This window comes from Neolamprologus multifasciatus, chromosome 16 (genome assembly GCF_963576455.1).
Source record: "Neolamprologus multifasciatus chromosome 16, fNeoMul1.2, whole genome shotgun sequence".
NCBI lineage: Eukaryota > Metazoa > Chordata > Actinopteri > Cichliformes > Cichlidae > Neolamprologus > Neolamprologus multifasciatus.
In genome coordinates this window covers 16,951,521-16,976,213 of record NC_140454.1, presented here as the reverse complement: position 1 = coordinate 16,976,213, position 24,693 = coordinate 16,951,521, and the positions used below count along the sequence as shown (strand labels likewise).

General features: G+C 40.6%; 1 protein-coding gene across 1 annotated transcript; it reads left to right on the top strand.

The window, feature by feature from the left end:
- The first annotated feature begins 503 nt into the window (after positions 1 to 503).
- On the top strand, positions 504 to 22,750 carry LOC146500587 (vang-like protein 1). Its single transcript, XM_085135533.1, has 9 exons — positions 504 to 755; positions 6,546 to 6,795; positions 8,004 to 8,175; positions 14,445 to 14,873; positions 15,245 to 15,420; positions 16,691 to 16,824; positions 19,399 to 19,549; positions 20,426 to 20,660; positions 21,500 to 22,750. The coding sequence occupies exons 2-9, from the start codon at positions 6,725 to 6,727 to the stop codon at positions 21,758 to 21,760; spliced, it is 1,629 nt and encodes a 542-aa protein (XP_084991659.1). The 5' UTR covers positions 504 to 755; positions 6,546 to 6,724; the 3' UTR covers positions 21,761 to 22,750.
- Positions 22,751 to 24,693: the final 1,943 nt, after the last annotated feature.

Genomic DNA, 24,693 nt, shown 5'->3' with positions numbered 1-24,693 from the left:
AACCCTTATCAGTGAATCTTCAGAGTAATGGCCATCCTTACGGGTTGCTCATCATAGGTAAAATAACTGAAATGGTTCTGGGTGGATATTTCTGGATATTTCTTTAATTCTGTTATGCTATTAAAGACACCCTTAAAATGTAGTCCTATTCTTATCAAGCTGTCAGTTTCCCCATCAAAATCTTCAATCTTCAATTTACAACGTTTTCACAGAGACGTGTAGTATAAAAAGTGCATATACCATACTATGTACTGTGTTCAGTTGCACAGCGAAACATGACTGGCTTCAAACGCATCTATCAATAAGGACAAAATAATAATAATTGCTATTTTAGTTGACAGGTTAAATATAGGATAGTTTTTGGGGGGGGAGGGGGGGTGGGGCTTAATCTTTTCATTTTCTAATTAGAGAAGTTCCACGTGAGCTTCTTCGTGAAAAAATGTCAAGTTAAGTAGCAAATCACATTTAGACATCAGTTACACTCACTGACGGCCCCGACCCTTCTACAGCAGTCGTAAAGGACGACCTCTTGCGGGCCAGAGCAGAAAATACTCATTGTAACGCGCTGTAAAAGCGTGCTGTACACCCATGCTGCCTCCCTTTCTGGTCCTGCGAACCACAATGGCCAGGATACTGTGAGCTGCCTCTCCGTGCAGACGCGCCTCACAGCAACAGGAACAGCTGCAGCTCCTCGGCGGCAGATTCGCTGACACCGACACGCAGGTGAAGGAATATGAAACGCTTCTGAGATAAAGGTAGGTAAACGAATCCACGGCTGTGATGTTCATCACACCGGGTATTGGCTGCCCTTGTCAAAAAAAATCCGGAGATACACCAGCACGCAGGAATCACTGATGAAGTTCAATGCTGCCGTCGTGGGAAAATGGTTTCCTTTTCGCCAGACAGATGCAGCCACATAACCCGAATTTATCTGGAGCTCATGACTTTCCTTTTTATTTCTATTACATTAGTATCGCTTTTTATGTAAGCATATTATTTGAGCCGATCATCCAGATTGCATGGTTTATTTGAAGTGATTTAGTCTTGTGTGGTTAATGGGGTTCAGGGCGAGACTGAAAGGAGATCTGCTGTAACAGAAGCTGCAGCTGTGTAATAGAGAAGTGGCTCCCCTTGTTCTGTGCGACCTAGTAGCCTTTATATTAAAAGCGGGGTTGGAGATGTCTCCATCAGCAGCAGCAGCTGTCTGGAGAGCACACAGCTGGATGAGGTGTTAACTGTGACTGGAGCAGCTTCACGTGTCTTCTCTCTCTGTCTGTCAGAGTCATGATGCTGCCGTGTAGCACCTACAGTTATTTATTATTGAGCAGTGTTGATGGGTCCTGTGCAGAGAGCCTGAGGACACTGCCAGCCTGGGAACCCTCCCTGAATAGATGAGTCAACCCATGGAAGCTATCAGTTCTTCCCATGGATGATCAAAAGTGATGTTGGCAAGGCTTTGGCCTTTGTTCTCCTTTAAATGTGCCCGACAGGGCAGTGTGTCAGAAGTGCAACGAGAACTGGAGCTACCTTTAGGCTAAAGAGAGGTAATGGAGGAGCATGGGGCAGTGTGCAATATATTACAGTGTAGTTTACAGTTGTGCATTTGGAGACATAAAGGCCCTGCACTTAAAGTAGGAATGTACTGAGGTATCTCTTCAACAGCCCTCTCAGCCCGCACCACCCTCCTCTCCCTCCCTCTCTTCTTCTACTGTACTTCTGTTTAGCTCCACATGAGCGGATCAGAGGGGACTAAAGTTTGCATTCCAGAGAACTGTGTCAGGTCTTAACTTTCTCCTTTTACAATGGGCAGCAGGGTGGGAGTAGCTATATCCAGTCACTGAAAGGTCACAGGTTTGCTTCTGCAAATACTTGTGGAAAAATACACAGGAACACACTCCTGATCACGTCAGATATCCTGGCAGTGAGGGGCACAAAATAAGAAGAAAAAAAGGGGGGTGTTTCTAAGGGAGTGTCATGACTTGCATATTTGTCTCAGTTTTATGTGATTTTAGCCCAGTGGTAATGTAATATGTTAATGAGCAGCTGTTCCTCTGGGTTATCTGTAGTCCACGAAAGGATTTAAGATATTAACCACTATATATTACACGGGCTCACACTCTGTCACCCTTTGTTTGATTTCAGAGAGGTTTCACACAGCCTAGTGGACTGTTATTCCTGTGCATGTGTGGACTTGTTGTTTCTGCTGCCATTTTAAAAGAATGCATTTTAAAACAGAAATATAATATACACCTTGGTTGTTTCAGGTCCTAAAATGTGGCCTTTTTTTATATGGCAGTAAAAGAAATGTTTTTGGCATTTGCTCTCAATTCCGGCAAACCAGTGATCTGATATAACAGTGAATCAATAATGAAATGGGTTTAGCTTATACTAAGCTAAGATGAGGGTCTAATATACCTACTGTGTGTTAGGTATTGATCTATAAGTGAGCCAACATTGATATCGACCCATATGTCTTCTTACAAGTTAATAAGATGACATTTACCCATGCCGGTGGCCGATATTTATCTGTAGTGGCATTAATTTCGCAAAGATTTCGCGATGAATGTCTGAAACACCTTAAAACATATGATTACCTTCCAAAAAACATATTTACATTGGCATTTAAATGTGCTTAAACTGCGGTTTTGAACATCTGTATTGATATCCACCCAGAAATCTACTATCCACTGTATATTTGAACAGTAGATGGGAGTTTTGTAGTTTGTTTGCCTTGAAGCTGCAAAACAGCTGATACAAGAAATTCATCAGATTACCAGCTGCTGTATCTGGAAGATTATGGCATAATGCTACCGGGGCAGGGTGCACATCAAGGAAGGAAGGCATGAACGCTAATAGGTGTGAGGGAGGGCACAGATGCCATGGTAACCAGGCCTCAGCATGTGCCCTGGTTGAGCTATGAGACTCATCTGTGCCATTTCATTTGCCAGCACTGCATTGGATACCTTAATGGAATCTCAATGCCACACCCCTCCTTCTCAGCTCAGTTTAGAGGGCAAATTACTATACAGTCAAAATCTCACGTTATACTTATAAGCTGAATCAGCAGTGGAAAAAAATGCTACAATGCATTTTACTTATCATACGTTGCAGCTTTTCCTCAACGAGCCCCACGCTTATTTGTTGCAAGACTAAAGTGTGCTTATGCCTTGTCTTTATAATAGGAGTAAAAAATTACTCAATAAGAGCATAAGAGCGGGTGTGCGTGCACCCCTGAGCCTGACCATTTGTAATTACAGTAGCTCCCACTGTGCATCAGCCTCGTTCCACTAAACAAACACCCTAACCAATGTTTGCTTTACATTAGTGTCAGTTTCTGCCCTGGTGAATCTCTTCTCGGTGCAGCCAACCAGAACGGTCTGCAGTGATGCAACTGTGCTTCACTGCAGAGTCGATTTTCCGCACAGGCTCCCTCTCGGAGGAGTACTGCATTTTTGGGACAGTCTCGGAGGAAGCTCAGACAGGCGCACGTCTCTAATGCGTGTTGTTAGCCCCGCATGTTTCATTCATAGTTATCGTTGGCTTGTAACTGATAGTTTTTCTTACCCCGTGGCTGCGATTTTCCACATGGCCTGGTTCACTGTGCCTCTTCATGCTCGTCCTGTGGATGAGTGGCTTCTCAGTGGGATCCCTGTGCCCCACATACCACTGCCACGCGCCCAGAGATCAGCACTCAGGGGGTTAATGGCTTTTATTCAAATCACCAGGCGGGATTCGGTTAACCACGCGAGTGACGGGTGTGATGGAAGGCTATTGTTTCCTCTTTATGCCCTCTCACTGTGCCTCACCCCAACGTCACTCTCACATACGCACTTAAGTGCATCCACAAATTTAGGCCCAGCAGGGCAGATTGATTACTGCTGTTAGATGGAGCCTCCTGCCTCCAGTGTTGCCAAGGTAACAGTGGACGCTCCAGATGTGGGTTAAAGATGAGACATATGACAATCCTGTTAAAAGTCAGGCTTGTGTTTAAAATTTGATACTGCACCACTGACGTTCTCTGTAAGTGCTGCTCTGCCTTGTTCAACATTATGTTCCCTCAGCGTTCATCAGCCTCCACTGATGCAGTCACTCTCTGAGAAATTGCACTTTTTTGTCACTGGGGCATCATTTTGCATCAGGTTGGTTCATCCCAATTTAAACTGACACTTCATCCCAAAATCTAATTTACATAATAATCCTCTGGGCTGTGGTGTCATCAAGATTTATGGGAGCTGTGGATAAATGTCCACTTGTTCTTGAATTAAATGAAACTGACTAGCACTTGCTAAGCACTATCTCTTTCCAACTGCTCAAAATAGTCCTAAAACTTTGCCACGAGTAGTTTTATGTAAGACAGACATTTCCACGGTTGATGTCTAAAGTAATACTGACATGGGGGTGGCTATGGCTCAGGTGGTAGAGCGGGTCACCTACTCACCGGAAGGTTGGTAGTTCGATCCCAGGCTCCTTCAGTCTACATGCCCCTAACCCTGATACCTGATGCTAACCCCATGTTTGCCTACTGGTCAGAGGGCCCGGTGGCGCCAGTGTCCGGCAGCCTTGCCTCTGTCCGTGCGCCCCAGGGTGGCTGTGGCTACAATGTAGCTTGCCATCACCAGTGTGCGAATGTGTGTGTGAATGGGTGGATGACTGAACGTGTAAAGCGCTTTGGGGTCCTTAGGGACTAAGTAAAGCGCTATACAAATACAGGCCATTTTAATAAAGGACACTACAGTCTTGCACTAGTTTCAACTGACTGCTTCCTTATTCACAGGGGGTTAGCACAGCAGGTAGCTCCACATGTTTGCTTTGGCAGAGTTTTTGCACTGGATGCACTTCCCCACGCAGCCCCAAAAGGGTTCTCCCACAATCAAACTAGGGATTTTTTTTATGTATTTAGGCAAACATGTAACCCACTACACTATGGAGCCAGTCTACAGCCCAAAGAACAACAATATAGATTGTATTTATCTGACAAAGTAATTCTATAGGTTGTAATATTAATCTTACAGACTTTATATGTACTGTATAACATTTTTAATGGAAAATCATAGGCAGCTGAGGGAAATAAAAACCATTTAAACCTTCTTAATGGAAATCTGCTGCACAGCAGTGTCTTCTCTTAACCCTTCAGAATACGATCTCTGGAGCAATCACATCCTAATATGCTGAATGGGCTGTTTTGGTGTTAATATGCATCATTTGCTGTAGAGATAACAAATAGCCTGTAAGTGATGGGAAGAATAGTCTCAGCTGGTAAATTGAGATGGTGATGGGGAAGTTGACTGGCAGGTGGTTGTCAGGACAACAGCTGGGAGACAGACAGGGTTGAGATTGAGGTCTAAATGAATGCTTGGTGAGAGATCGTCATGCATACATCACAGATTTGTTTCACAGGAAGTGAGTCTGGCAGATTCAGCTCCTGTTAATAATGGCAGGATGGAGAGAGTTCTCTTTTCCAAATCACTGGCTATCGAATCAAATGCAGTTATTATGAGATTAATTATAGTACAGATTAGAACTAAATGATCTACCTGAATGTGCTCTTTTTATGTGAATATGCAGGTTTTATCTATATTGTACGTCTATACTGTACGTTGACAAATGTTTTATTTAAAAATACTTGGGTTTTGGGGTTTTTAGCCTCTTCTATTACTGAAGGGGTTTTTTTTAGAATGTAACTGAAAGAAAACCGAATCCTAATGAGTGTTAAGAGCTCATACAAGTGGGCATTTTTTCTGATACATTAATTATTTTCTGTTTTGTTACCTGCACCTCTTAATGTATGTCTGTGCCGTTCCATATTTTTTATACAACCTTAATGTTTTTGTTTCTCCTGAGATGCATAATTATGTGTTTTTGGGGGGTGGTTTACAAGCGAGACCAAGCCAAAATGGCAGTATTTAGGCTCAAGCCATAAAAACACGCATCCACACAGAAATAAAATGAGACTTGTAAAAAGACAGAAAGACTGTGTAAAAGCTTCTTCATGAAACATGTTTTATATGTGGCATTTGAATGGCTGGATTTAAGTCAGAGTTTCCAAATAAAGTGCGTCTTGTAAATAATTCCAAGTAGAGGGTACAAAATGCACTTTTTCCAAGTTCAGGGCAAACTTATAACGACTGCAGAGGAAAGGTTTTTGGTTTGGGGTTTTGTTTTGCATGTTTGCTTGTCTTTGAGACACATTAGAGAGATGGTAAAATATTGGGGGAGATAGTAGGGCGTGGCATGCTGTAAAAATTTAACCGGGAGCGCTGCTGTTAAGGGGATGTTGTAACACATGTAGTATGTGTGCTGAATATCAAGTTAGATTGGAATAAATATCCCAGGTTAATACATTAATCATAGATAATCTGAAGTATATACCCACAACACAGCAGAGCACAATGGCTAATATATTAATCTGTCTGCTTTGTAAATGTGTTGAATGATGAGAATCAGAGATGCAGAAGCTTTTCTTGTACATCTAATGCTCTGTTTGTTTGATGTCGCGAGCAAGCCTTGGTGCATCCTTCATACTGTGCTATTTATCTGTCCCTCAGGTCAACGTGGTCACTGAAGCCGCAATCAAAGATAGTTGTCATTCGTCGTGGATTTTTGAAGCTTGTCTCTATAGCAACCCATTTGTCCTCCTGAGTGCTGCTGCCAAGTTACCCTCTCTGCCACACGGCAAGTCTCTCCTCATCCCCCTGTCCAATCACCGTCTCTGAACTACGTCGGTATGGACACGGAGTCGACCCACTCTGGCTACTCCTATCACTCCAGTCGCTCCGGGAGATCAAACCGGCATGGGTATGTTTCCCGTCTGTCGTCAGCCTTTCCATCTGACTGTCTGCTTCTCTGCTGTATCTGTCCGGCACTCCCATGACAGGAATTTGTTTCTTCCAGATCACATACTGTATCCCACTCCCTGGCTTTTTTGTGTTTTTTTGTTGTTTTTTTACTGGAATGCCTTCAGTGAACATTTTGTAGCTTTGTTTGTCTTCCGTTTGAGTGGGCCACATGTTGGTTGTGAAATAATGAGGCAAGAAACTGCAGAGAGAGAACAAGCGAGAGATTGAGACGGACAGAGCTTGTGGATTAGGGTCGTCACAGCTGAGCGGTTCTAACCTATTTCAGTGATTGAGTCTGTGTGCTCTGCAAACGAGAGAATCATTTGTTTATCTCCCCCCTCATTCCTGATGCCTATAATTGTCTGCTGGAGTATTAATGCACTTCACTGTTTACGAGCTTTCATTAATGAGAAACCGTCAAATTATTTCCTTGATTTTTGATTAATAAAGAATTAACAAGTTATTTTATAAAATGTCAGGAGCTGATAAAAAAACGCTGCTCAATCTTTGTCCAGACGCCAAAGATTGTCCAATAAGGAGTCCAAACTTCACAAATATTAAGAACAATTATTAAGTAAGAAGCACATTTTCACATTTTAGAAACTGGGATTTTTGTCTTCTTGGACTCACCTTAAACAAATAATCATCAAGAATAAACTATAAAACATTTTGGCTCATTATTTTTACTGATATAAATTAATGAGCTTATTGTCTCAGCTCTTATTTTGTGTGTATGTTGATGATATGGTACTTATCCCAAGCTGAATCATTTTAATGAATGGAAAATAGGGACCTGAAATGGTTGTTTAATTTACATTTCTGTTAAAGAAATTATATGTCTATACTGTACGTTGACAACAACACTATGCATATAGACATGTATAGTGATCATTATTTTTATTGTTTCAGTCTTTCAAAACAGGAGAGTTACATTTTTATGACAGTGTAGAACAAGTGTGAAAATTGTTCTGGACTGTTGATTCAAAATAATTAGTAAATTGTGATAGCGTTGTTCAAAGTAGCAGTCAAATCATTTCCATTTTAATTAGTAAAGAATAATGATTGAATAACGATATGTTAGGCTCCAGTTTCAGTCTTATATATCGGTACATCTTTCCTGTTGTATTATCCCAGTGGTCACCATGTGTGCTTGTTCTCACTTTCCAGAGATCGTAGCCGTGAGCGACACAAAGCCAGCAGCAGTAAAGACAGCAGCCGCTCGGAGAGATCTGTGGTCATCAATCCCCCCGACACCCCTTCCCAGGACTCCCCAGTTCATAACGGAGAACCGCTGCCTGGAGAGCCCACACCTGCAGCAGAACAAGGAGATGAGGCGCAGGTATTGGAGTAACTCTAAACTGAAAACTGACAGTAACAGTGAAACTGTGAAAGATGCACATTGTTTTGTAGGAAAGCACACTAAAACTGCAGCTAGTATCAGTTTCCTTCAGAAAAAGCAAGACCCAGTAATCCATGCATGAACTTTGCGTCCCGACCTTATAAACTCGCCCTCACACAGCTGGCTGACCGACACATGATAGGCTAACAATGGCAACAAGGGATCAGATAGGTCAGAGGATTAGCATCTCTCTTATAGGCCTGGGTGGATTTGTACAGACAGTGTTTCGTTACTGTGTCTGTGTGTGTGTGTGTGTGTGTGTGTGTGTGTGTGTGTGTGTGTGTGTGTGTGTGTGCGTGCGTGTGTGTGTGTGTGTGTGTGTGTGTGTGTGTGTGTGTGTGCCTACATACTGACTGTAATGCCTAATGGCTTTGAAATCAAGGCATAGTATAGCATCAAAAAGCTGATTCTGCTGCTACAAGCAAAATAGGTTTATGTAGGCACAAAATGATGCGATATGAGGCTTAAAATGCAGGGCAGATATTTAACTTAGGCTTCAAGGATTAAAGATTCATTAGAGTATAATACTGTGTGGATATTTAGGAGTTATTTCTTTCTTGCAGAGATTATTGGCTATTTTGGGAACATCTACTAGCCATTTTGTAGTGCTGTTCTAATTCTGAACTCTCCTCCACCACACAAAGTGCTTTAAAATCATCACAATGTACACTAGATTCATGCACTGAGACCATCATGCATTGCGGTCCCTCTGCTGCTAGAACAGTAGTCAAACGTTGAGTTAATGCAATTTCTTTCCATGCTGACGGTGCCTGGTGAGCGTAATACGCCTCAGGCATCTAAACCTTATGCGTCCTCCTGTCTCTGAGCAGCAGGATTTCAAAAATTTACTATTAAAACATCTTCTGGAACTTTCAGACTGTATATTAGCAATATGGATATGTGAAATATTGCCCCAAAGCTATAACCAGATGTGGCTAATGCTGCTTTTAAAAGAATATATTAGTTTAATCCCCACATAGTGTTATTTACAATTAATATCACAAAATTTTAGGTTTCCACATCTTGGCATTTTTTTAGTGGCAGAAAAAGCTTCCATATAGATGTGCATGGATTATAGATTTGTGTGTTTTATGTTAAAGTGAGTCAGAGATCTCAGTTACAGCTTCTACATATCTGTAAACAGCAATGTTATGTGGTACTGATTGGGATAATTAGGAATATCCCTGGTGCATAAACAGCATTATATCCAAATGGTTCCTGAAATATATCAACAGCTTTCACCAAACTAGCACAATCTGAACAAGACATGAATGAGGAGACTGATACCCGCCTCCTGTCTGCATGTAGATAGCAATTGGTTGGCTTGGATTAGCAGAAAACAAGCTTTATTAGCCAAGTGATAGCCTGGAGTGTGGCCTCCTGTGGTCTTATCATCACTGTGAGATTGCAACTCCTTGTTTTACATTAAAGCTTTTCTAGAAGCTTCACATAAGAGAAAAATATATATAAATATATATAAATATGTCTTTATGCTAAGCTAACTGCCACCTGAATAAAATTATTTTCCAAAATATTAGGGTATTCCTTTAAATGCAGAGAATCGAACAAACTGTACTGAAAGAGAAAATGAGCTTAAAGTAGAAGCAGAAACGAAGAAAATGGGAGAGATAAAGAAAGCACCTTCTTCCCTGAAGACGACTTAAAGATATTGCTAGCCTGGGGCTGCCTTTACAGTGTCTTTGACCCACTTGAAATACATAGTAACTCAAAATGAGTGCATTTTTCATTGGCTTATTGTGCAACTTGCATGCTTAAAATAGCTGCAGAAAAGCATCGTATCAGTAGTGCAAGCTACCTTGACAAAATATACTTTCCTAATATTAGCAACATTTAATGTGACTGGAAAATAAACATGCGTTCAACCTGACTTTCTGACCATGTTGGAGAAGTCTGACCTATTTTGCTATCTCTGCTCAGCATCCCCTTTTGGCTGGAAAGGCACATTCCACACTGGCATGTGATTGTCAGCTCCTAGCCTGCATCCATTGTTAGCAGTGTAAGGTAATCTGCCATTGTACTGCAGTACCCCTGCAGACGGTTGTGTCTGCACACCATACACCGGTGGCAGCACCAGCATTACCGCAAACACCGTCAACCACGGTGCACTCCAACCCATGCTTTTTGGAGCAGCTTTGTCAGATGGCGGAGCCGCATATTAACACTAACTAGTCTCCAGTGCAGAGGAAACATCTCACAGACTGGGATTAGCATTAGCATCCGGCCAAACGCCACTTGGAGGAAAGCTGATATGAATAATCCTCCATGTTTACACGCATGCCTGTGACATAAGGATACGGTCTTGGAGCACAGTTTGTGTGTGTGTGTGTGTGTGTGTGTGTGTGTGTGTGTGTGTGTGTGCGCGCGCAAGAGTGAGTCACTGAGAATCTGTTACTGAGACTGGCCATGCTGCTTTGTTAGACACTGTGACTCTGTGCCAAGAGGGAGCAGTTTCAATTTCCTCACAGTGTTAGCTCTAGCAACAACATAGCGTATGGTAGTCTCGCTTTATAAACTTGTTTGTTTGCCCTTTTTCTAAAATACTCACCTACTCACAGCTACTACACCAGCAATGCATGTAATGTGAGGTAAAAACACAAAAGCTCCTACTCCTAAAAGGAATGCAGTAAATTTAAGGAAACCTGGCAGGCGTTTGAAGCTTTTTTGTGTGTGTCTCACAATGCCTATTTTAACCTTCACCCAAGCTAGTGCTGCTCAGCGATTAGGCTTTGTAGCTGGCAGACTGTTTTCTGTGTTGTGTAGCATAATCCATATTCACCCTCTGCCAGATAAAAAGACTAAAACACTGCCAAGGGAGCAGGCGGCAGTCATGCCCTTCCGCTCTTGCTTTTATAACCTTCCCTGTGTCAGTCTCTCCTGGTTTCTTTCTCTTTCTGATCTGATTAGTTAGCATTAATCTTCTGCATGAATCCACTGAGACTTAATGATAGGTATTAGCAGTATATTAGCTCACTCAATAATGCTCCATTTTTTCCCTGAGAAAGGTATGAAAGCCTTTGCAGTAGGATCCTTAGGATGAATGAAATGTTTCAGTCATGCATTTCGCATATAGAATATAAAATGCATATGCTTAAGTGGTTAGTGCACTAAGACACACTTGGCCAACACATTTTAATCTCTTACCCGCAACTGCACTTCAATGTCTAAATAAGTGGAAAATTAAACAGAGTAAATCTCTACAAATAAAAACAAAGCTGTGCCTCTTAGCCAACATCTGGTGAAGTGGAGGTGCACAAACAGTCTGGTCTCTGTTTGTGATCTGTTTCCTCCTGTTTTCCGTGATCACAAAGGGTTCAAAGAAATTGTTTGGCATTTTGGGAAATAAGCTTTTCTTTCTTGTTTTTGCAGAGAGCTGCATGAGAAGATCAGTCAAGCACCCAGTGTTGAAAAAGTACTGCACAAACCTCTTTTATGCTTACTTTTCCTCATTTGTTCTTTTCCTTTCAAAATGTTAACACAAGTTACTCTATATATTGCTTTTGATTGTAAATATTAAAGGTAGAGGCTGTTCACCAGAACACAAAACAGGCATACAGCACAAGTATGAAAAATGACAAATTCTGAGCTAAGTCTTAATCCCATAAGCCCGTGATTAGCCAGTACCCTTGATTCCATTAAAATTGTCATCTTTTTTATAACCAAGCATTTCTCAAGTGTGCCAGAAGAGGTTTATTTTGAAACTTTCAGAATTATGACTGAAAGACTAACATTCTTGGGTTTATAAGAAAAACACCAGATTAGTGAGATTAGAGAACAACAATGAGAGAAAATTGGACACTAGCTAAGTGACTACTCAGCATCTGTGTTCAAACAGGAAGATTTTGTTTCAGTGTTCCTAATTGTTCATTTGTCACAGTGGAACACAGAATGACATTGATTGTTCACAGATGCAGGTTGGTGAGTGGGGGGTTGGCTTAAGAATGAAACTAAGGGGGGGAAAAGAAGACGTGTGGGCTGAATACAAATGAGATCTGGCACTAAATGAAGCTGATGTTACACCTACGGTGCACAGCTGACCTCTTGTTTCTCACATTAGTCTGGCAAACACACACTCAGGACGCCAGCCCAACCTCTCCTCTCTCTGCTCATAACCTGCTGCCATCCCTCTGTGACATTGCTTCCCTCTTCTCTGATCATGCTCATTCATCTTCTGGCTTCCGTTGGCATCCTCCTCCACCTCCTCCTCCTCCAGCAAGGCTAAGCTAATTGGCTGTGAGCTGTGCTGGAGAAGCAAAATTCATATTTATATTACAATTTGTAAAATATGCAAAGTAAGTCAGATTTCCAGCGGGGTTCACTTAGGCTTCTTTTAACTTTAATAGACTGGAAAGGATCTTGCATATAGTTGGAATCACAAGCTCTAGACAGGTGAAGAGCATATGACAACGAGCTGTGCTGCTAACAGCAGCTCCATGAGGCTCATGTGGCTTCAGTGTGCATCTAAGCACTGTTTGATGGTGCTTAGGTGGATGTGTGCGCACACGTGTGTGAAGCCAGGGTGGCTTATCTGTTCAGCTTGTCAATTTTCCAGCCGTCATCCCTCTAGCTGCAGCTGCTGCTCCTTTGATTGGTTGTCGGGAGGTACAATGCAGTGACACTCTGGAGCACAATGAATGGCTAATTACATGAATTAATGGCAGGCAAACAAAAATAAATGTCTCTTTAGAGTAGACTTGTCACTAATTTATTCTCTTTGTGTCTCTTTGTCGGAAATATTTACGCTCAAAATGACCACGGTAGTTAAGAAGAAGAAAAAAACAGACTAATTTGTGATGATGGGCATGGAAAGCTTTGGCTTATGCTGTGTGTGTGTGTGCTTTTGCTTGCATGCACATCCTGTCATCCTTTATTACTTCAAACAGAATTTAAAAGGCTTGCCATTATTTTGACTTGCTCAAAAAGAAAAAAAATTAAGGATGTGCTGCATTCATGGTGCATAGACTCTGTGGGGCCTTTGTGGGCCGAGAAAGGAGTCAGTGGGAAAAATGGAAGCACTGTCTGTCTGATTCACATTCATCATTTGACTCTGGTTTGTCAACTTATGTTATTTTATGGGCCCAGGTTTTGACATATTAGTCTCATAAATTTGTTTGGTGTCCAAAGCATTAAACAAAATCCATTTTAAAGATCTACTCAGTGGATAAACAGTGAACCAAAGGATTGTGTTAATCTTATGAAATAGTAAACCCAGATATACCCAAATCTGTTTTCCCCCTTTGGCCCTCCACAGCATTTTTAGTGTCTTTCAGCTCATTTCTGCTCTATCCATGGAAGGATCCATCAAACATTTTGATGTTGGATGATATGCAATATTTTGTTGTTTGAACAAATATTGAAGACACCCCATTATTATGGTTGAAAAAAAAGAGTGAATGTGGTGGCAGTGTCTGCTTGATGTCCTCTATGTACATTAGTTGTGGACATGAGAGTGATGCATCCTTTTATCACTGACAAAACAAACAAATAAGAACATTAGTTGTACTAGTCTGTGTACCTGATGTCTCAGCTAACTGTCAATCGAAAGTTGGTGTAATAACAAACAAAGACGCGTGCACTTACAATATTATAAATATTTCTTAGGTTAGTAAAAGAGGGACTGACAGTCTGACAGTTTCACAATGTTGCTGTTTTACTAGTGTTTGCTGGGATGCTGTTTATGAAGCTGATGAACCCAGTGTATCTACCTAGCACCACAAACAAATCAATTCATACAGCTTGGACATATTTTGGGGGAGTTTTGCCTCTGTACCACCACCACACTGGATCATCAAGTCAAATCATCAAGATGTGTTCAAAGTGCAGACTTTTAGTTGTAAATTTAGGGATTTAACAAAAGTATTGTTTAGTAGTTTTAGCCATTGTTATGCATATATACAATCATTTTTACTTTTGAACCTCTGACAGTGGTGGACTATGAGTGAAAATGGCTGTAACTCTTTTTGTTAAACCCCTTAAATTAAAAAAGAAGACCTGAAATTTATCATATCTTTAATTAAAATTCCAGTTTTGGTGTATAGAGGCAAACTTCCCAAGACTTTTGCAGTCTTTTAATAAATGACCTGAAATAGGTAAATACTTTAATTGACAGCATACACAATACAGCAGGCCCAAATGTACATCTGTGGCATGAAACCCAGATTTCCTTCATGTATTCCTTTACATCCTTTCAGGATGATAACTGGGGAGAAACCACCACCGCTGTCACAGGAACGTCAGAGCTCAGTGTTTCCCAGGAGGAGGTGGTGGGCCTGGGGAAAGGAATACAAGACCGGACCCAAGGCTTTCGCCGTTACCTTCCCTTGGCTGTGGGCTCATGCGTGGGGCTGCTAGTGCTCGCCACGCCCTTGGTGTTCCTGCTTCTACCAGCAGTAATGTGGCCTGACAGGCTGCAGGTCTGTGGTGCAGCCTGCGAGGGGCTCTTCCTCTCCATTTCCTTCAAGCTCCTCATCCTCCTGGTAGCTGTTTGGGCCTTGTTTCTGCGACCCAGCCGGGCCTGCCTGCCAAGAGTGTGTGTGTATCGTGCCTTCCTCATCACACTCACACTCCTGCTCACTATGTCTTATTGGCTCTTCTATGGGGTCCGGATCCTTGATGCTCAGGTGGGTTTGAGATGTATTTAATTTATTTATGTATTTATTTATGTATTTTCTTAATTTTGCACATTAAGCAGTCATCAGTCAATCTTTTTAGATCATTTAACAAATAGTTAACATGCAAATACACAATTTTTTTCTGAGTTTATTTCCTTTATTGCTTTAATGGTGTTAAATGGCTCTTAGATAAAGGTTGATTGATTCGGTTTTTGGGACATATTGTTTGTGTTTTTTATGGTATGTTGTTTGCATGTAGCCGAGTATTAGTTCAATCTAATTCATTTAGTCTTAAATAAAGCTGTAATTTGTTTGTTTGTTTTAAGCTTTTATCTAATGAGAATGAAAGTTTAATTAAGCCCATGATGTGGTCCAAGCAGGATGAGGATTACCACGGCATCGTCCAGTTTGCTGTGTCCCTCGTGGACTCCCAGCTGTTTGTTCACTACCTGGCAGTCGTACTTCTGGAACTCCGCCAACTCCAGCCCTGCTACAGCGTGTGTGTCATCCGCTCCACAGATGGAGAGATTCGTCACTACAACATAGGACAGCTCAGGTGAGCACGCTGCAGTTGCACCATTTTAGCTTTGTGTGTCTTTCCTAAAGCAAACACAAGGCTGACCGACATAGATAAGTTTCACTCTTTCGCATGCGGATATAACCTTTCTGTACTGTGCACAGTAAGTACACAACGGTGCTCAGCCACACTCTCCTTGTTGATGTATTTGTGTAATTGGAAGCTTATGGCCACAGGGAAGACAGGCACAGGCAGTAATTGATTTACTCTACGGTGACCTCGGCTAGTGTGCTATTCTAGGAGTTCGGAAAGGAGAGATGAGAAAAAGCGACTCGTCATATGACTATCTTTGTTTCTTCTTTGGACAAGTTTATTACTATGACAAGACTAGGAGACATTAGTATTTATGCTTGTGTAATGAGGCTAACAGTTTAATGGGTTAATAATGGGCGTTCTTCCGATTCCTAATTTGTGGAATGGTAAACAAGAGGTTAGGACCTGCAGAGGAGAAAGAAAAGGATTCATACTGCATTAACTGTTTCCAGTAATTTATATGGCTTACTTGATGACACTGTAAATGGCTTCATGTGAGGTCAGTTGAGTCTTCATTGGTTGAAGATGACAAATTGAATTGTCGATGACTCAATTCTCAGCAGCTCACGTGGTACAGTGCTGCAGTTTGTATAAAGGCTGAGTCCCTCTTAACTCTTTACCCCCCACTTGGATGCCTACTAGCAGTAAGCCTTTTTTCTCTTTGCTGAACTGAGTGAACTGAGAGCTACTGAAACCTGTTCTGACAGTCGTCGAACCACGTCTTTTTTTTACATATATTGAGGTGTCTTTAACTTTACAAGAGAGGTCGCTAAATGTCTTTATGGGGGGAAAGAATTAAAATCTTTCTCTGTCAAATAAAGTTAAAATAAAATCTTTAAAATAAGAAGCCAGGGATGAGGGATTATAAAGTAGTGAGCTCACCAGCCTGCTCATCTTTTGTCAGATGCTTGCACTGAGGCATAAAACAACAAATTCTCCCACTGAACTGTCAGCGATTGAGGTGCATCGTTGGTAATGTAGATGCAAAAGTTTGGCCAGTAAAAGGATTTTATTAAATAAAATAGATCACATGTGTGCTAATGTTTGTTCTCAAATTGTTTTATTGAAATTCTAAATGACAACATTATCTTGTAATTCAATCACTGTTTAGTGGGCTGTTTGTCAGCGTTCAGAACATCGTTCACCAGATTCAGGGGGATTATATACTGTCTTGTACTGTTTTTAAGTTTTCTCTTTTCTCTCTTGCCTCACACAGCATTCAAAGGGCCGCTCTGTCCATTTTGGAGTATTACTACAGAGATTTTCCACTCCATAACCCGGCCCTTCTCTCTGCTTCCAAACACCGAGCTGCCAAACACCTGGCTGGGTTAAAGGTCTACAATGTAGACGGTTAGTTGCCTCATATGTCCCAATTATTTATTTTTTTCCTGTACTACACTTCTCAAATAAATTAATGGAACACTCTGGAAATACATCAGATCTCAATGGGGGGGGGGGGGGGGGGGGGGGGAGCTATACTGTCATGGACTGGGTAATGTGTTAGGAAATAAAAGATAACACATCATTTGATGAAAATGAAAATTATCAACCTAAAGAAGGCTGAATTCTATGTCACCCCAGAATAAAGGTTTCAAAGAAAAGCATGCTGCAGGCTAGTCCTTTTGCCAAAATGAAATTGCAGAATGGAACTCAGTAGTTTGTTTGTCCCCTGCATGCCTGATAACACTGGAGCATGTTCCTAATGAGAGGAAAGAGATGATGTCCTGGGGATTTCCTCCCAGATCTGGACCTTAGCATCACTGAGCTCTTGGACAGTGAGGTGCAACCTGGTGATGTTTGGTGGACTGAAATATGATGTCACAGAGGTGCTCTATTGTGTTCTTTAGGTCAGGGTAGCATGGGGGCCAGTCAACGGTATAAATTTCTTCATTGTCCAGGAAATGCCCACATACTCTTGGCACATGGGGCTGGACATTGTAGTGCTCCAGGAGGAATCCAGCAACCACTGCACCAGCACAGGGTTTGACAGTGGGTCCGAGGATTTCACCCCAATAACTGGTAGCAGTCATGGCCCATTGCCTAGCCTGTATAATACGTTTTTTATGTTGGAGAGCTTATTGAACCATCAAATAATAATTACATTTTAATTTCCATATATGAATTGTCCTCAGGATACCCTTCTTAAGTCTGTTTCTGATTGGTCAGACAGATTGGTTGGACACATTCACACCATACCCTGCTGGAGATCATTTTGCAGCTCTGGCAGTGTTCATCCTGTTCCTTCTTAAAAAGAGGAGAAAAAATTAACAACAGGTACACCTGTTATTAATTTCATTAACACCAAAGCAGCTCAAACTGATTAACAACCCGCCCTGCTAATCAACTAGACTTGATGCTACACTCGCATAAAAAGTGTTCCTTTAATTTATTTGTGCACATGTAATATTTCTGCTGATGTCCCTTTGTTTATACCGTTACTTTCCCTTGTTTTAACTGTCTTCTCCTCGTTCTGCTTGCTGTGATACTCTGGTTTCAATGAGCAGCTTTGAAAAACAAACTGAGAACATACCGTTTTGACAGTAAATACAGGTAAAAGCCCTCACCATCACAGGGAGACACTAATTTCACACTTCAGTCGTGAAGCGTCACTCTGAAGCCTCCCTCTCTGACATAATGCATATATTGAATTTGCAGGGGAAAAAAAGCACTCTTCTAAATGCTACAATTTTCTTGATATATTACTTCCTTGCACATATCCTGTAATGCCACATATCACACTCTTTCCTGGAGTTAAAAGGGTCTCCCACTCAACACCTATTAATCTCCCACTGGCTGCGCAGCACTGGATTTGTTGATGTATAAAGCAGGGATGCAATGTTTGATACCGTGTCCTCACAGTGCTTTTCATCCACCCCACCCCCTCTCCTATCAAAGTGCAATGGAAGGGTCTCTAGGTGGCCGTGGAATTCCAAGCCTTAAATAATTCATCAGTGTAACGCTCATTTCTCACATACTCCCACATCTCTCCTTCCTCCTGCTCACACTGTCTCCAGCTCCAGCTCGTTCTTTCCCCTTTCTTTCCCATCGTCAACTCCCACACATCTCCCTCACGCTATATCAGTCAGTCACTCTTCTCATTGTACAAACAGTACAAATATGTAGGGCAGGATGTATAAGGATGTTTACTCGTATTTTCATTGGAAAGTATCTACAGTGCTTCTTTTGCAAATGATCTGACTGCATTTGCTCCACAGTACTCGCACTGGGAGGATTTTTCATCCATATTTCATCACTAAATTCAGTTTCTCTTTCTCACCTGCACGCACAAGCGTAAACACACGCCCATGCAGATCAGATTAATAATTTATATCCTTGTCTGTCCTGCAGCATTTACCATCTATAACCACCCCCAGATTTAGTGATCTTCATGAATATGGACCAGATCTTACTCTGCCTCAGTGACACCACAGGATCTCTAATATACTGCTATATAAGCCCCATTAGTTTTATGGGTTTGCCACACAAACCAGTAAATTCACACATGGTCTTTGATGTGTAAAATAATGAATATTTAATCCAGACCCCCAATAAAAAGGTTTCTGCATCATAGAGTGTGTGTAGAAATGTGGATGCTTCCAGTGGAAATTGCCTCTTTTCTCAGTGCTAAAATTAAGAATGTTTTGTGATTCAGACTGGCAACACGACCCAGATAACTATCAAACCTTTCTCACAGTTAAGTGGAGGATAAAATGGGAATAATACGGGCTGGGAAGGTAGATTTACAGCTGTTTTATACCACTAATAATAAGATCTGAATTTGTCCTTCAATATGAGTTTTGCCTCAATCATTCAGATTGAGATACTGTCCATTAATCACTGGTGGGGGACTGGCCCGTTAAAGACTGCCTCCCCCAGGTCAGGCTGATTTAACCAATTTACTACTGTCCTTTCTTTCTGATACAGCCCCAGGGAATGCAGCAGGGGCTCAGCCAAGTAATGGAAATCAGTCACGGGCTATGGTTACAGCTGCCGGCAAACGTAAAGACAGCGCCCACAATGAGCTGTACTACGAGGAAGCCGACTATGAAAGAAGAGTCCGTAAACGTAGAGCCAGGTGAGTCATGGGAGCAAAGTGTCACACTGTTACAGTGGCTTAATAATTCTGCATTAAATCTGTACCACAGTTATTCTGTAACTTACGCTGTAGCCACATATCCACATCCCTAGAAATGCAACCACAGCACATGTTAATGCCAGCCCATTACAAACTTTAATGGCCCGTTTACATCTATGTGTTTCTGGCTACTTCTTCTTGGGAAAAAAATTAATCAACTTCAAGAGAAAAGCGACAGAGGCACAGCAGGACTGTTATAAATCTAGTGTTAGCCACTTGCACATGGTTTGTCGTAGGTCCCACATAGATTCCGCGCAGAAGTAGAAATCAAACTTGGAAAGCTGCACATACTGGGATGGCTGGTGCATGCACATGTGTAGTTAAAAAAAACTGTCAAGAGGACAAGGCTTATGAGAAAGCACTTAGCTATGCACGTTATTATGCAAACTTGATGACTAAAAAACTGCATGCCACTTTCAGGCAAAACTCAAACTCTGCAACACTTTCATAATAGCACAAGTTGAATGTTGTCTCCTTCATTCAAAAGCTACAAGAGCAGCATGTCTAATTATCACTTCATATACAGAAAAATATTCTTCTATTATTAGATATTTATAAAAAAAGACATTTTAAAAATCATTGCTTAAAATCGCCTGCTTCATATTGCTGAAGCGTTGTTCTCTCTTGGGCCATGTATGATAAAAAACTGTATGGAAAGTGCTCCACAGTACGTTTAAATACCTTTACTTATATAGATACTTATACAGATATATACGTCTGCAGTTTCGTTTAATCTGTCTTAACATTAGGGTGCTGCTTAATGATCAGTAAAAACAACTGTATATAGCCAAATGCAATGTGGTATTTCTCTGTCAGGCTGGTAGTTGCTGTTGAGGAGGCCTTCACACATGTCCGCCGCATGAAGAAAGAAGATGAGCGTGCCACACCGTCTGACATTATGGATGTGCGAGAGGCAGCTCTGGCTATATTTCCTTCTATGGCTCGGGCCCTGCAGAAGTACCTCCGCACCACCAGGAGGCAACACTGCCACAGCATGGAGAGCATCCAGAAGCATCTTGCTTTCTGCCTGGTCAATAACATGAGTCCTAAGGTCAGCTTTTAACTTGTCATAACAGCAGATTTGTTGTCAATAGCTTTACACTAAGGCAGTGTTTACCAAGAGGTGTAACTTATGACAAAAGGATAGCAGAAAGAGTGAAAGGGAAGGTTTACAAGATGATAATGAGATCTGCTGTGTTGAATGAGGTGGAGATGGTGGCACTAACAAACAGGAGTTGGAGCTAGAGGCAAGAGATCAAGAGGTTTGAAGACAAAAACTTGTGCAGAGGAGGGATAGTGGATGTACTGGACAAAGATGATGTTGAAGATTGAGCTATCATGAGGAAAACAGGAAATTCACAGAGAAGATTTATGGATGTATTGAAGGAGGAAATGCAGAGGAGAATGCAAAGGATGGGGTGATATGGGTATGGGTGATATGAGTTGGAAGAAAGGCTGTAATGACATTCATTTTTATGTCTAACAAGCTGTGACTCAAACTGAGTAAATAACATCAGCTATCAGACAGAAAGTAAATGGAAGCATTACTTAATCGTGTCACATCAGTGAAAAGAGGTTTTATTAGTTTTGTATGCATTCTTGCTAAATCCCCCTTGTGCATCCATTTAATTTCAGTTTTATTGATTAATTTATTTATTATCATATGATGAAACTAAAAGAGGGGCAAGCTGTCATTCAAGAAGGGCCATGAGGTCAATTTTTATTGGTTCACTGACATTAGAAATGGTTTCATCGGTCAGGAGATTGTTAATAAATTGAGTTAATCTTGCCATATAGATGTTATCCCAAGTTTTGTCTTTACACATCAATTTTGTTTTGTTTTTCATTGTGGGTACTTTGATATAATCAGCTGCTTCTCTGTGTGCGTAGGCCTTCCTTGAGGCTTATCTCGTGCCTGGTCCAACCCTGCAGTACGGCCCCGAGCGCTGGATGGCTGATCAGTGGACCTTAGTGAGCGAAGCGTCTGTGACCAGCGGCATTAAACAGGGGACAGAGTTCCTTCTGAAGTGTCTCGACTTTAGCTTAGCCATCACCATCAAGAGCATTCCTTATATCCGACTGACCGAAGAGTACATCGATCCCAAGTCGCACAAGTTTTTACTGTTGCTCCAATCAGAAACTTCAGTTTAACAGCGGCAGAGTGGACGAGCGCTGCTGCTCTGGACTTGCAGAACTGTTGCAGTTATCCAACTGAATTTTTTCAAGAAATATCTTTTTGTACTGTTTTTTGTACTTATGTTTATGTAGTTTTCTCACATATAGAGTATTTATGTCTTTGTCTTTGTCCCAGGAGTCTTGAAAGATGATGAAAGACACAAAATGAGGAGAAATGCACTGAAATGTTCTCTGTCGTGACATTTGCAGAACACAGTTCAGTTATGTCTCTATGCACTACAGATGACCCTCACAAACGTTTAGCTTCCTTTACGTGCATGTGCCGGTGCGTGCCTGCGTAGGAGCGTTTGAGATTTTAAGAATGCAAATGTGTGCGTTAGTGTGGTTTTTATCGTAGTGTACACTGGGGACTGTCTCTCTCCAAGACATTTAATATAAACTGAACCTCTCTTTTTTCAGTCTAAGCAGTTATTATTTAATTGTCTTGTATTGGAAATGTATGTACAGTATTTATACGTGAATAATACTTTATCCTTACAGACTTTTTATACCAAAATCATGTATCACTTGAATGATTTTTTTTTTATCATTTCACACATTTTTTTTACCCTGTCTGTCTGCGCTGTACTTGTTACGATAATTGGACTGTAGATAGACATGTTTGTAGTTGTCAGATCATTCAAAGAAGTCTCATGTACTAAAAAAAGCAGAGGAAGAAGACTGCCAAAATCTTAAATAAATTGATTTGTTAAACATAGTAATTAATATTAAAAATAATTAAAATAGGCCTTCATTTATAAAAAGGTGTCATAAATTAGAATTTCTGTACTTAGCTGATGAGAGACAGCTGGGTTTGTTGTGTCCTGGCATTGATCAACCAATCGGATGGGCCGTGTATCTGCACAGTGAAGCAGAAATTATAAAAAGAATTAAAGCAGATAAATATAGAAACCTGACTGTCCTATTGTGGGAGTGATGGAGCCTGTCCCAGCTCCAATACCTAAATAAAGAAACTAATATCCATTAAAAAAAAAATGTTTTACCACTTATCCAATCCAGAGTTGTGCGGATGGCTACACCTGAATACTGTTAGGATATTTCATATTTCATCTTTCCCTCTTTCTTTCTCCTTTTCTTTTCCCCAGTCAAGTCTGTCTCGTGTTCAGCAAATGAAAATAAAATAAACAATAAAAGCAAAGGTGAATCAAATAGACCTATACGGCAAGGCTGGGATGGTCCAGTTGGTAAAGTTGGGCATCTTTCTTTGCCTTTAGACAACAATTATGATGGCAAAAGAACCAAACGGTACAGGCAACAAAAAAAAAGATATTTCATGTGTATTCTTTAAGCCTTTTGTATTCATAAGGCTTGTGATTTTACCAAAATAATATGTATTTAATAAAAGTAAAAGTTAATATGACACACAAAAGTAAATCAATTGGAAAACTGTTATCATTCATAATTCATTAAAAAAATCAATTTATTTTAAATATTTTCATGCATTTAAATATGTATTTATTTTTGATTTTGCCAGTTGCAGTCTTCAATAAACGCTACTTACACTACAACTGCACACAGACAGTTTAGTCCGTAATTAGCAAAGGAACTTATCTTAATGCTTGTTATGTATGTGTAAGTGTGTGCAGTGTGCGCTGATCCAACGTGTAAACCAGCAGAATATTATTTGGACAGGTTATGGAAATCACATTTCAAGTTAAAATTTTACCCACTGCTGTATTATTGTATTTTCATCTCGATTTGTGTTTTTTATTATGGCTCCATGTAATGTAAATCTTGTTGGCCAGTGTCCTATAATCAGCCACAAGCTTAATGCAACACACAACCTAAAGGATTACCTAAAATCAGATTTCTGAAGAATTTCAAAACATTAAGTTCTTTATGTACAAAATGAATCACTCACTCCAAAATTTATATTGCATTATTTCATGTTGCAAGCATTCAAGAATTAAAAAACAAAAAAATCAATAGTAATAACTTACTGTGAACAACTCAACTCAGTATCAGTATTTGTGCTGCCAGTATTGGACGTCAGGGTGTCTCACTACTGCCACCTGCCTACAACTACTGGAACACTGTTCTAGGCATCAGCTGTTAATGAGTGAGGATATTTGATGTGTATTTTTTAAACTTTTTCTACTTATAAGGCTTGATGTGTTGTAAGTTTATATTTACAAGAGTGTTACTGTGCTTACAGAGGGTGTAGTTTTGTTTTGGACTCTTTAGGGGTGTTGGTGGTTGTAAATACCTTCTTTTGTACGACTACACACGTGCCTGGTTTGACATATTTAGGATGTGCTCAGCATACATGTGCGGTTTTTCAAATTTGTGTGTTTCAGCATATGTGTGTGAGAAAGAAACTGAGTAAAACAGAAAAGAAGAAAACACAGAGATCGCTTTCCCAAATGTCCAAATGTGATGCAGCTGACAGGTCGTGAGTTGCCCCCGTCTCCTTTTATACAGCATAATATTGAACATTAATGCAGCGGTGTCAAAGTCACATTTGTACAAAAAATTAAATAAAATAAAAATGAAGAAATAAATATTTGTACTGATGTTTTCAGGGAATTTGATTGTTGTTCTACTTCCATGTGTGATGATTAATAAGTGCAGTGGAGAAGTTTTAAAAGATTTAACTACATTTACAGTTACTTATGGCTGCTACTAGAAGGGACATTTGTGGCTCCTTTATGTGGCATCTAAGGCTTACAATTACTTTGATTTCATATTATATTAATTATGCAGCAAGATGTGTATATGTGTGTATATTTTTGTAATATTCTTTGTGTAAAAAAATGCTTAAATTTATTAGACCACCACCCAGTTAAGGTTAATACCACAGCTGTCCTAAATTAACAGTGTTGGTAATTACCAAAACATATTTTAAGGTTTCTGTGATGGTTAATTCACCAGAGTCTGCAAGCTTCACA